This window comes from Rhipicephalus microplus, chromosome 8 (assembly GCF_043290135.1).
Source record: "Rhipicephalus microplus isolate Deutch F79 chromosome 8, USDA_Rmic, whole genome shotgun sequence".
Taxonomy (NCBI): domain Eukaryota; kingdom Metazoa; phylum Arthropoda; class Arachnida; order Ixodida; family Ixodidae; genus Rhipicephalus; species Rhipicephalus microplus.
Window position 1 is genome coordinate 40,580,032 of NC_134707.1, and position 13,157 is coordinate 40,593,188.

Here is a 13,157-nt window from a genome sequence, read left to right on the forward strand (position 1 = left end):
CCAAAGAGGCCGACATCTTGGCCGGTCCGAAAAGCATGTTAATAAAAAATTTAAACTATAAATGGTGAATTCGGGGGTGTTACAGCACTGAAGAAGTCTACAAGCCGTTCAGAACAGTTGGAACTGTAGTATAGAGAACAAGCAGCCAAACCATCACCTAGCCACTTCCGAAGCGAAAGTTTAAATGAGCTGAAAGCTCTTAGAGCTTAATGTAAAATTGGCAGCGCGAACTAACTGAACGCAAAGGAGGACATGTCTTCCTTTGCATTCGTTTGTGCAGAGGCAACCTAATTTTTTCATCGAAGCTAATATATACCAGAAAAACAAGCGAAAGGGAAACAACACAAGAGGGAATGTTCTACCGTGATCAAGTGTCCTCCATAAACGAGATTTCACAATGTATAAGGAATATAGACGGGGAGCTGACACAACTATCAATTATTCTTTTTTATGAAAAAGGCTTCCGAAATCTCACTAGTTAGAGTAACGATGGGTGTATCTTTCAGACGTGCGCGAAAATTCAGGTATACGCAGCCACACTTCATGCAACGGTCAGACAAATGTAAGCCCGGGGCCGATTTCAGCGCATTATACCATAGCTGGCAAACGTTCAGGCAGCGCCCAGTCTGCCCGATATATACCCTCTCAGAAGACAGTGGGATACAATAAACTACGTTCGACCGACTATTGGGGAATCAATTGATATGTTTAACACCACAGACTTTCTTCGCGAGGCCTGCCTTCATTCTGCTTTTCAAGTCAATTACAGAACACATTCGCAGCAATTTTCCGCTTTATATATTCATACAACCAGTTGTTTACAGTTGGGTAACGGTGGCAGCAGCAACATGCTTGTTACCAACACCAGAAGTGGTGAGATGATATATAGTGGTTGAGTTGATATATAGTGGTTGTGATATATAGTAGCTCTGGCTAGTGCTACGTATTCAGTGGAGGGCGCTTGCCTTCGCAATTGATGTTAGCCATATGCGAGACTTGTATCACAGCACTACATCATCATCACCATCAGACTGACAATGCCCACTGCGGAAAAAAAAACGCCTCTCCCATGTTTGTTCCGCCAGTCAACTCGGTCCTGTGCTTACTGCTGTCGCTTTATAAACGCAAACTTCCTAATCTCATTGCCCAGCTAACTTTCTGTTTCCCCCTCAACCGCTTGCCTTCTCCGGGGATCCAGTCTGCGATTCTTAATGCCCATCGGTTATCTTGCCTTCATGCCGCGTGTCCAGCCCATGACCATTTCTTCTTCTTGATTTCAAATACGATGTCCTTAAAGCCCTTTGCTTCCTGCTACACTCTGCTCTCTTCTTGTACTTCAGGGTTACATCCACCGTTTCCCTTTCCATAGCTCACGGCGTCGTTTTCAACTTCAGTTGAACCCTTTTTGTAATCCTCCAGATTTCTGCTCCGTAAATAAGTAGAGGTAAAATACAGCTGTTGTATACCTTTCTCTTGAGGGGAAGTAGAAATCTACCCTTCACGATTTGATAATGCTTGACGAATGTGTTCTATTCCATTCATACCCTTTTATTGACTTTAATGTCCCGGTTTGGCTCCGTGATTACCACCTGTCCTTAGCAGACTTGCTCTTTTACAACTTCAAGTGTACTGTTATCTATTTTGAAGCGTTGTTCTCTTCCGAGGTCGTTGTACATTACTTTCGTTTTCTACAGATTAATTTCACGACCTACCTTTCTGCTCTCCTTGTCTGATTCAATTATAAATTTCAATTTGTCCCCTGAATTACTCAGCAATTCAATGTCATCGGTGAAGCGCAGGTTAATGAGGTACTCTCCATTCACTATTCCTAACTCTTCCCATTGTAGGCCTCTGAAAACCCCCTGTAAGTACGTGGTAAATAGCATTGGGGATATTGTATCTCCTTGTCTTACACCCTTCTTTATTGGTATCCTGTCACTTTTTTCAAGCAGCACTATGGTGGCATTTGATCCACTGTAGATTTCATCCAGGATGTGTATATATGCTTTATCGACGCCCTGATTTTCCAGTGTTTGCACGACTGTTGATATCTCCACCTAATCAAATGCCTTCTCGTAATCAATAAAGGCTATGTATAGTGGTTGGGTGTATTGTAAGCACTTCTCTATCACATGATTGATAGAATGAATGCGGTCAATGTGGTTGTTATATATGTGGTACACATACATAAAATTGACTAGGAGGGACACAAGTCAGTCCATGGTGGCCTTTTCGAATTTTATATAAGGGTTTTATGTTCGATTACCTAAGAATGAAAACATATGCTTTAAAATAAATGAAAAAGGAGCATAGTGTCCGAGCTTGAGTAACTGGATTGTTCTATCAAGTCTTCCTTGAACCAACGGAGTGGTTTATGCAATTTTTTTCGGTCCCATACTACGGAGAGCATTGAACTATGACCTCCGCTATACAGATGAGCTAGTAGTTGAATACTTGTGCTCATAACACGGCCTCATCCTTTATGTAGAAGAGGTCGAGTATTGAGCGAAGGTGCACACTAAAAATATAATCAACCTTGGAAAAAGTTGAATGTGCTGGACTTGACGGTCAAGTGGCACAAATGTTTGTTACCCATAAGCTAAATCTTGATAGGGAACACTCGCAAGCGCCCCCCCCCCCCCCCCCCCGTCTGAACTCAAAGTGGTCCAGACCCCTCTCCTGGTTTCCATGAAGGTTGTGCCCAACAAAGAGACGAACCATCGAAAATCGTGCTTCATTCGTTCTTGTAGCCTATGAGACCCGCACTGCTGAATATCACATTCGTCTACAGGGCAACAGTGAAGGAAAAGATGGGTTGGATCTGTTTGAGGGTTTATTTTTTCTGTTGGTATTTAGCACACTGCCAGTAGTTATTGCTGCCAATTCCACAGTACGTCGGTGGGAGGCTTGTAGTCGGATAGGTAAACTACATCCAAGTCTGCCATGTAGAACTGTGGGTACCCGAGTATGATTCTTCGTCGAAACTTAACCTCATGCATGACGTTAACTAGGCTGCTGCTTCCATGGTGAAGGAACACATTGGTTAGCAAGTTTCCCCTTTTTGTCTCAGATCCCCGCTTTTCCTTTCCAAATTTGATATGAAAAAAAAAAACAAAAACAAGACAAGCCCTCCGCTTTGGTGTAAGGTCATATATTACGTGTCTTGAGCATGCACCTTATCTTATCTACTAAATGAAATCTCTCTTAGCTTAATAAGACTGCAGCCCGCCATTGCAAGGAGCTGTAGGCCACGTGTAATCACTCTAGAGAAGGGCTTCCGCTCTGCGGAGACGAGCAAACAGCCGAAGAAGGTAATGTAGTGCAATGGTTGCCAGCATGCCCTTTTCTGGACTCACTCCAATCTAAGCGAGAGCAATACTGGTTCAAAAACAAACAAACAAAAAGATGAAAGTATGAATTCTCGGTGCAGCGGAACAATCACTCCACTGCAGTGACGATCCGCTGGCAGCTTGTTTCAGATGGCAGTCCGCTAGAGCGGGCAGCATAGACGTCCCGCTCGTTTTTCCTCGGTCAGCTATTAGAACGATTCAACGGCCGGTACGCGAGTAGTGACTGCTCATTAACCCGATTGGACTGTAACCGGAAGTTACGCCATCGGCGACACGTGACGTCCACCACGTCGAGGTCCTTCAAAAGCAGCCCGCTCGGGTCGTCGCCAAGTGCAGACGGCATGGAACGTCGCAGGCGAGCTGTGATCCTGCTGCTCCTGTTCCTCGTGGAGTCAGGTATGTCTTCTGAAGGACTATGCGTTTACCCTGCCCCTCGCGGTTGCTTGTAGAGGTGCCAGAGACCTTACGCACCTTACAAAGTATTCCGTTGGTTACGAGAAACACGGCTACGAGCAATCAGTGTTTCATACTTAATCGACGTAGCGCGTTTTGAAACATAGGACAAGGGAAGGGACATAAGGGAGCGCTTTAGGAGGAGAACACACAAAAGGGCCCGTTGTACTAGAAAGGTAATTGACTAGAGTATAATTGACTAGAGTTTCAAAACGCGCTACGTCGATTAAGTATGTCTTACTAACATGCCCAGCTTTATACTCTAGTCAGTGTTTCATGTCTTCTTGTTTCATGTCGCGCTACTCAGATCGAAGGTGCGAATACGAAACCCGGCTCCAGGGCCACATTACGATGTGGTGGAAGAGCATGGAATATCCGTGTACCTAAATTTGGGCGAATATAGGTTGAAAAACACCGGGGAGCGGAAATTTTTGTGGCTGATTTTGCATAGTGGTGACATTGCTATGACTGTTTTTTTTTTACTGCAAATAAAAGCTCTGAGATGCTCTCACAAAACTGCGCGCGTGTGCTACTTAATGTGCTGTGTTTATCTCTCTACCCTCTCTCCTCTCTTTCTTTCATCTCCCCATCCCCCTCCCATGCGCAGGGTAGCAAACCGGTTGCCTATAGACTGGTTAACCTCCCTGCTGATCTTTCCCTCATATTTTTTCCTTCCTTCCTCTCACCAAACAAAAAAATAACTCATCTAAACAAAATTTGTTAATTATGACAATTACTGCGGAGGTTTTACGTTCCGAAACGATGAAGTGATTGTGAGGTACGCCGTAGTGCGTATCAAAATGTGGCTTCCACGGCCAGGATTCGATCACGCGTTGTTTGGGTCAGCGTTTCAGCACCGCACACAATTGTGGCGGGTGTAAAATAAGTTCATTTAAGGAAGACTGTAGAATTTTAACTTCGCTTTTGTATATCATACGAACCGTGGCTTTTTCGAAAACACATGATAAAAAAAGCTAGCGCAAGGCTACAAATTCAAGCATAAAGTTTACAGCTTCCTGATTTGGCACAAAAAAGCCAGTATTGTAGTTATGTGAGCTGTGTCCACTATATTGACCAATTTACAGAAATATAAAGCGTTTCTTTGAACACCCTTCGTAAAATTTTTACGTTATCTACTTGACATTTCCGATGGCTTTTTTTTTACACAAGAGTTTGGCATGATAAGGACATGTTATGTCAATTTTGTCCCGATATACGCATCTCACAATAGAAGGATTACAGAATCATTATAGCATGTTTTCTACCGATTCTCCCAGTATGCTTGCTTCACCTTAGCACTTAAAGGATTTAAGAAGTATTTACAGTGTAAACAATATCTGCCGTCTATGACCCATTGATTTTGAGCTTTTACATTAAATATAGCAAACTTCGCACTCTTTGCGGTGTATACCGTGAAGAATAATTTTTCAGTTCACATGTATTCAATGGTAGAGTCATTTAAAGTTGTCTTAAAATTATACAGCACATTCTGTTGCACTCAATAATGTAGAAAAAAATGACCTGGTTCAAGTGAATCATCCAGCTTTTACTTATACGCCACACGGAGAGTCTGTGCGAATGAAGGTGAACGCAGTATGAACTGACCAGAGTTGCCGTTGGGTGAAATTTAAACGGTGATAGAACTCATGGAGGAAGAAATGATAGAACTCGAGCCAAATGTAGGCAATGTAGCCACGTCATTTAATGTCGTTTGTCACATTTCTAGCCAAATAGAACAGGAGTGGTTATATCAACCGAGTCTCTACTATTCGTGAATAAACAAAACCATTAGCAATAAGTAAAACCAGAAGTTTAAACGTAGCAATAATATAGCTATGGCGCCAACTGAACATATGCGTCACCAAATGGGTCAAAATGCAGCCAGTTTGGCGCAATGTAGCCACCAACGCCAGCCCTGACTGTGACTTTTATAATGGCCTCTGAGATTTAAACACACGAGTGGTTTCAATCTCAGATGCCAGAGCCGCTTTCAGTACGTGCCATAGATGGCACAAGGGTCGTGCCAGCAACCTAAAGTTTCATGTAGCATGGAGGAAGAAAAACGAGAGGGAGCATTATAAAGACACTAAAGAGCAAAACGATTTTTTTTTGCGCATTAGTAAAGTACATATACGCAATCCCGAAAACACCAAGTTTACTGCGAGACAATAGTTAGTGAGAAAGCGCGCGAAAATAAAACGCAGGTGAAGATGCCACCTTCAGGTTGCCGCACAAAACACCGTCACATTTGGTGCAGCCCGGATTCGAAATTGTGACCCTCGGGTTAGCAGTCGAGTGACATAATCACTGGACCACTGCGATCGGGCTAGCATGTATTAAGGTGAGAGCCTTAGCCGTCTTATAGAACACACCATCATGTGTCGTCGCAACGTCAAAGGAGGGGCGATCCCTGTGGTAATGAAAAGCCCCATTAGGCGCGAAAACCTTGCAATACTTCCGATCTCGGAGGCCATGCAAATTTATGTTGGTGGCATAAGAAAAAGAAGGCTTAACTTTTCCAATCGCTTCAGTAAATACATAAGGAGCCATGGGACTTTGTCACCAAATACTTCCCTCGCAAATCTCGGGTGCCTCTTTTCGAAGTCACGGCCAGAGGGCAGTTAGGCCAACTTTTATTGTCGACCTTAGGCATCTGTCATGGCATATCGAGTTATATAAAGGAGACAATGTGGTACCACTAATACCATGTGCTATAGCTTTCCCGCGCTACAGCCCCCATACCATGAGTCGATTTCCTCCTCCTCGACTAGCTTCTACACTAGCCTAGGAGGGAAGATGTTTGAGGTTCGAGCTTGGACTCGGGCAGTAGCCTGAGGCTGCAATAAAGCGTCTCTTCGCCGGGCTACGGCTCTTCCTTCGCGCTGCCACTGTGCACTCGAGTCATCAAGGGGACCAATTCCGAACCTCAAACTTCTTCCCTCCTAAGCTAGCGTTGAAGCTAGTCGAGGAGGAGGAAATTAACTCCATGGCTCTTAGTTTCGAATGAACGCGTTTCTCATAATTGCATGGTGCACTGTACGTTAAATGGCACAGAACTGAGTTTCCTTTTTGATACATGGTGCAGCATTCCTACCTGTACAATGCCAGGTGTTGAGAACCAACCATCCCCCACCCTTCAACTTCAGCAGCGGCATCGTGCGGCTCATCATCAAATGTAAGTGAGTAAAGGGGGTTGCTGCCACGTTCAGACGTGTTTCCAGTGGCGTCCACCATGACGTTTGCTGTCTATATGCCTCATTTAGAGATTGTTCAACTCAGACATTTGTTTTTACCATCTTTCCCATTGACAGAGCGCCAGAACGTATATGTAACGCAATCTGATCTGAACATAAATTTCTTTGCTTAGGGTTTACAATGACTCATGCTAACCAAATTTGAAACCATAACTCACCAGAGTGCTACCCGGCCTTGTTCACTCGAACTGCGCAAACACATGCTCATTTTTACTCATTGAAACATGAATTTGCTTCAATTCCACTGACCTTGGCTCACATGAACTGAAGATCAGTAATATTTTAAATCAGCCCTGGTCAATCGGGCCAACTATAGTTTCATTGATATGGGGGGTTTAACGTCCCAAAACCACCATATGGTTATGATAGATGCTGTAGTGGAGGGCTCCGGAAATTTCGACCACCTGGGGTTCTTTAATGTGCACCGTTTAAGAAAGCTGTGTTCGGAGTACTCCAATACTTATAAATTCAAATCAGTCGTGATCAATCGGACTCGAGATTTTCACCGTGGGTCCAACTTAACCAAACTGAGAGTTTGGTAAGTTGGTGAGGGTTCATGATTACGAGACGGGGCAAGGATTGGACGCACAGCACTGCAGACGAGCAAGGAGGCACGAAGGCAAGTACCGGGCTCTCAACTACTCTTTACTCAATTTGACGCGCACTTTTTTTACTCACACAGGGTAATAACATTAAAAGACACGAAGAAAACAAAGAAAAACGTCAGATTTGTCTATTCCAATACAAGAATCTGTCTCCCAGCAGAAAAAAACAAACAACGAGCAGTTGTTCTGTGTACGAATACAACCGATGATAGGCCTGTGCCTGACCAGGCCTTTCATGGAAGTGGTAAGGTTGGGAGCGGATGGGGAGAGCGTCTGCTGCTCTCGGTGGGAGGAAAGCTGGGTGAGAGTGTGTGCGGCGCACGTGGCGCAGCGCGAGCCATCGACCGCCGCGCCTGTGCTCTCACTGCGGGTCTTGCTCGGCATGCCTGCCTTGCGCAGGGAGCTTCGACGGCGACGGTGATGAAATGCTGGCCTCTGCAGCATCCCTCCTAAAAAATGTATATGAATAGGCAAACTGGACATCTTTCCGCTTGCTTCGTGTTTGATTGATTGATTTTTGGGGTTTAACGTCCCAAAACCACCACATGATTATGAGAGACGCGCTTCGTGTTTGCTGAGTGTGTGGCCAAGTGTGGTTGAAAAATGTGTGTGACAAAGTGAATGAAGTATGGCACACAGTCTGGCATTTGTTTTGGTGTTTTCCCCGTCGTCAGCGTTGTGCGAGTACTTTTTTGGCGCCTCATCACAATCACCAGTCCAACTCACACTGACGGTGACAATCATTGTCGACGCAATCCCTGCAGCGTACACCGACGAGCTGATCCGGGACCTCGGTGACAGTCCCGCGCTACGACTGAGCGAGTCGCAGGCAGAGTTCCTGCGTCAGCGGCTGGGACGCCTCTACGAGCACGTGCGCCGCCACCCGGCTCTCCACCAGCGCTACCTGTGGGTGGGACGGGACCAACCAGTGGCCAGCCCCGACGAGCCACCCTTGGCGTCGCCCGCCAGACTGGAGACCGTACGTAATGAGCAGTTTTGACAGGATATGACACGCACATAAAACGCGGTTGGAGTGGGATACAACTTTGGAAGTCCCCGTCATTTCCCCTACAAACGCGGACCCACACAAGCCTGAACCAGCGGGCGCGCGCTCCAGTCTGATGTCATGAGCCGTACTGCCGGTGACCCCACCTTCAATGAGGATTGCCAAGTGCATGAGCTATTTCTTCGGTCGCCGAGGTGACATGAAATACCTCATGCTTAAGCCAATGATTGAAATAGCTCATGAAGGTATTCTGTGTGAAGCCTTCCCGGGCGGCTGATGTTGCATCCAGCTATAGCGTACGCTGTATACAGCAATACTCTTGATACTGAGCAGAATTCTTTCCATTTTGCACTCCCATTATAATTGTGGCTGCAGCGCTGGTGTTATTACTATTTACTGGGAGTGTAAATCAGGTTAGAGTTAGTGATTTAGTGAAACGTATGACGAAGGGTTTCGGATAAAGGAAGGTCATGACGTTTTACTTCCCCTCCTTTCTCTGAGGAACGCAGGAAGGTGAAACGGAGAGGAGGAGAGAAATGGGGTTAACTAATGCATGATGATGTGGCTCCATCTGGACGGTCTAAAGCAGAGTGCTTTCTCACCTTGATCCTGTCACCCGAAGCCGTTTGGTCAGGCCTAACGACGTCTGTTTGAAAGTACAGCTCAGCTATAATGTAGAAAAGTACCGCTAAATAAAGAGAACGCTCTGCTAATCATTCGCACTTGGCGCGACATAATACTAACCGATTTTTCACTTTAACTCTTATATCTTGCTGTAACGATAGAGGGCAAGTGCCTAGCGTGGATCAGAATCAAAGCAGGTACATGGGCACGGCCATGTTGGGGCGCTTTCCGAACTGGCGGAAGTTGACAAGGCAAGCGTAGCATCCAGCAGACCACGTGCTGGCGCAGTGCTGACAACCAATCTAGTACTCACAACAGAACAAAGATAAAGCAAGTTTCACGCAGTCAAAGCTGTCGAAACAGCGAAGTGCTACCATGCCAACTCTGGCTGCCTCTCCTGCGAGTGGCTTCTTCTTCTTCGGGTGGATGACAAGTCTCGCTAGGAAAGGGTGCGAGGCGCATTAACCCTCGCTCTTACCCCCCATAGCCGGTCACATGGTTTCCACCAGCACCTTCCCTATTGGTTGGCTCCTCCGCAACGGCATATTTCTACGCCTTTTCCGTGGTGTGGCGGCTCGCCATCACTCTATCATATTTCGTGGGGATGCCTGAACCGACCACCAAATTTAATTACCTCTTTAGGTCAATATAAGCTCTCGAGTACTTTCGAACAATGAGAATAAAAGCTCGCCAGCTGTGACCCAGAGGTACAGCTTGCGCTCCTGGGTCACGTCTGGGAGGCAGCAGCAGCAGCCAGCAGAGCCCTGGATTTGGGGCCTCACGAATCTAGCTCATGACCACTGTATCAAACCCTTACGAATGAAGTTCTTATCTTTCGTCGAATAGCATAATGACAATGGTGAAGAGTCTGGCAAGAGCAACGTCGTTGTTAATAACTCTTAAGGCTGATTCACACCTGCAACTAGCGTCGGTCGTGCGACCAAGTTAATGGCGAAGCAACTGATCGCAAACGCTCACACATTATGGTCCCTTGTCTCGTGGGGTGACTGTTTGGCCTCGGGCGATCACGGCTCGATCCCGGATTGCTTTCGTTCACAGGCTTCGACAGTGAGCAAGCGTGGAGACAGCCGACAGGAGCGGTCGTCGCCCCCACAGGTGCCCCAGGGCGGCGAGCGTGGCAGCGTGCGGGGCGTGAAGAGGACCCCTCCGGAGACGCCGATAGCGCCCCTGTCGGAGGAGATATGCCGCACGAGCACCGCCTGGGAGCGGCTCAACGAAACGGTCGATTCGTTCGGCAACGCCGTAGAGGTGGTCCAGGACGAGGCCTTTCCCCAGTGGGTCTTCTCGTACCGCTGCGCCTCGCAGGGCTCGTCCTGCGTCGGCATTGACGCCATGTGAGTCTGCTCCATTGTACACATCACTGCTTCCTGTTTGAAATACGAGCACGGAGGTGATTTTTTGTCAACAACGATGGACGCCGACAGCGGCTTAGGACCAAAGAAAAAAACTGCTTGACGTCTCTCCTTCCTGCTTATGAACCTTTGACCGCATCCGTAGACCTGTCTATTCTGAAATGTCGACCTGAGATGTCATTGCCGGTTGAAGGCGACGAAGGCTTGTTATCCTATTATGGTTTTTGATCTTGTAAAGAGTGTGAAGAGAGACTGTGCGCGCGTGTGATCTCCCTTCTCTCTCTTTCTCCATCTTAATAACTCCCCCACTTCTTTCCCTGTGTGGGGTAGCATATCAGTCCTTTCAAATTTGTCAAAATCCCCGCCTTTCCTTCCCTTCTATTCCTTCTTTGCTTCGTAGCTCTGTCGCCCATAAAAGGTAGAGAGATAGAGAAAGGGAAAGGCCAGGAGGTTTACCAGATATTGACATCTGATTTACTATCCTGCACTGGGGGTTGCGAAACAGGGACAAGAAAGAGGGTGTAGGGAGAAAGAGAGAAAAGAGGAGGAAAGCACGCACGTGCACTCAGGAGAAAAAACACCCAAACACGCACAAAAATTAAGGACCATCTCCCCGAAGGGAACCATGATGGGATGCGAAGCAGCAGCGGTGCGCACGCCGTTGACCCGGCTTAAACGGGCGTCGACGCGGATGCTGGAAGGAAGGTTTGAAGCAAAACACGGTGTAGCCTTTACTCGAGTAAACATTTGTTGAAGTGCAAAAACATGGAAGATGGGTTGGGTTTTGTGTAAGTTCCATCGCAGATAAAAGGTCTGAAAAAGTGTTTGCACTCCACGTGCGGTCGAGCTTTGCGGGCGGTGGAGAGGTTGAAGAGAGAGTGTTTCGAGTGGGCAGAGGAGAAATGCCACCTAGGTGTGTTGGGAGGATCAAGCAGTTGTGATGGGTGAGGGAGAGAGTGACGTCAACGCGCAGGTGCGACCTGATTGATTGATATGTGGGGTTTAACGTCTCAAAACCACCATATGATTATGAGAGGACGCCGTAGTGGAGGGCTCCGGAAATTTCGACCACCTGGGGTTCTTTAACGTGCACCCAAATCTGAGCACACGGGCCTACAACATTTCCGCCTCCATCGGAGCGCAGGTGCGACCTACTGGGCATCGTTCCAATAACTGCGGCGGGGGGAACGCGGAGCGGCGCGTTGTCACGGAGACGTGGAAGGACAGCGTTACAGAGGCCAGTCAAAGAGCTGCTTCGCATCTAAAACACGCAAAAATAAATATTTGCCGCTTTGGAGAAAGCGAGATGCGGGTACTCGTCCACGTATACGCTACACAATATCAGTAGTACGGCCCAGATAGCAATGCCCCCAATGCACTAGACCGCAGCGCCTGGGTGAGTCACCTAAGGAGCGCCAACCGTCCGATCCACCTTTTGCACGATGCCCTGACGCATGCGCCATTCGCTAGCGGAAAAGTCACGAAACACCTCCTGGTCTCACAGGCATTCGTTCTAGCAATGGCAGTTTTCCCGGTCCCTACCAAAACCATACCATAACGCCTGAGGGTAGCACAGAAAAATAGAAAAGGCGGATTCCACACCCAACCGCATAACAGGCACAACTCTCGACGTCTATAACGTGAAGTGCCGGGCTTGAACTGATAGCAAGACAACAGTTGCGGCCCGTGGGGTCCTCGAATCCACGTATACGCCCGGGTTAAGAAGCAGTGAGTGGCTAGCCATCGTTTGTAGCTATGCACCGACAGCACATGCGTGTATGATGCAGGTATAACAGCGAGTGCACGGAGCGCTCGGGTTTCATGATCCTGTACCACCGAAAGAGTGGCTCCGCCAACGACAGCCTACCATCGTGGGGGGCCGTTGAGGTGCCGCATCACTGCACCTGCAAGATCACACCCAAGGTCATCGCCGAGCGTTGAGCCGTCCACTCCACGCCTTGAAACAGAGCGGGAGGATCTACCACATTCAAGCGTGGAAAGTTTCCAGGAGACACACACGAAAGGGAAGACTGCTGACTCGAAAGCCACGTCCCAGAAAAAAAAATGAAATAAATAAATAAAAACATATTGGGTGCTTAAAAAAGCACCCACTTCCGGTTTTGTCCGGTACAAGCGCATGACCCACGTTTTGTCTTTTCATTCGAGCTCGTCGACTTCTTCGCATTGGGTAGGCTGTCATCGTCGTATTGTGGCACCCAGCGTCGCAGGCTGATTGCAGTGGCGTTGAAGGAAGAGTTGTACTGGCAGGTTGACTTTTGCGTGAACGTCATACCCAATTATAATAAATCAATGCTATTCACACTAAGATGTTAAATCAAGTTGCTTATTAGCACAGTGGGTGTAACTGTTGATGCATCTCGCATGCGCCATCGCCTTCCATCCCACCCCAGGGACCGAGACAGATTTGTGACGTAGCCTCACAACACGGCACACTGGATAAACACAAACATAGATAAAAACATGCCGAGAAT

General features: G+C 47.2%; 1 protein-coding gene across 1 annotated transcript; it reads left to right on the forward strand.

Moving 5' to 3' along the window:
• The first annotated feature begins 3,614 nt into the window (after positions 1 to 3,614).
• Positions 3,615 to 12,732, forward strand: LOC119165786 (uncharacterized). Its single transcript, XM_037417839.2, has 5 exons — positions 3,615 to 3,746; positions 6,889 to 6,978; positions 8,427 to 8,641; positions 10,352 to 10,647; positions 12,453 to 12,732. Exons 1-5 carry the CDS (start codon positions 3,692 to 3,694, stop codon positions 12,604 to 12,606), a joined length of 810 nt encoding a protein of 269 aa, XP_037273736.2. The 5' UTR covers positions 3,615 to 3,691; the 3' UTR covers positions 12,607 to 12,732.
• The last annotated feature ends 425 nt before the right edge of the window (positions 12,733 to 13,157 follow it).

Excerpts from the sequence above, each read along its gene's own strand:
- LOC119165786 (XM_037417839.2), top strand. The coding sequence starts at position 3,692 with ATGGAACGTCGCAGGCGAGCTGTGATCCTGCTGCTCCTGTTCCTCGTG. Across the intron at positions 6,979-8,426 it reads CGTGCGGCTCATCATCAAAT|CGTACACCGACGAGCTGATC; the intron begins GTAAGTGAGTAA and ends CAATCCCTGCAG. Across the intron at positions 8,642-10,351 it reads CGCCCGCCAGACTGGAGACC|GCTTCGACAGTGAGCAAGCG; the intron begins GTACGTAATGAG and ends TTTCGTTCACAG.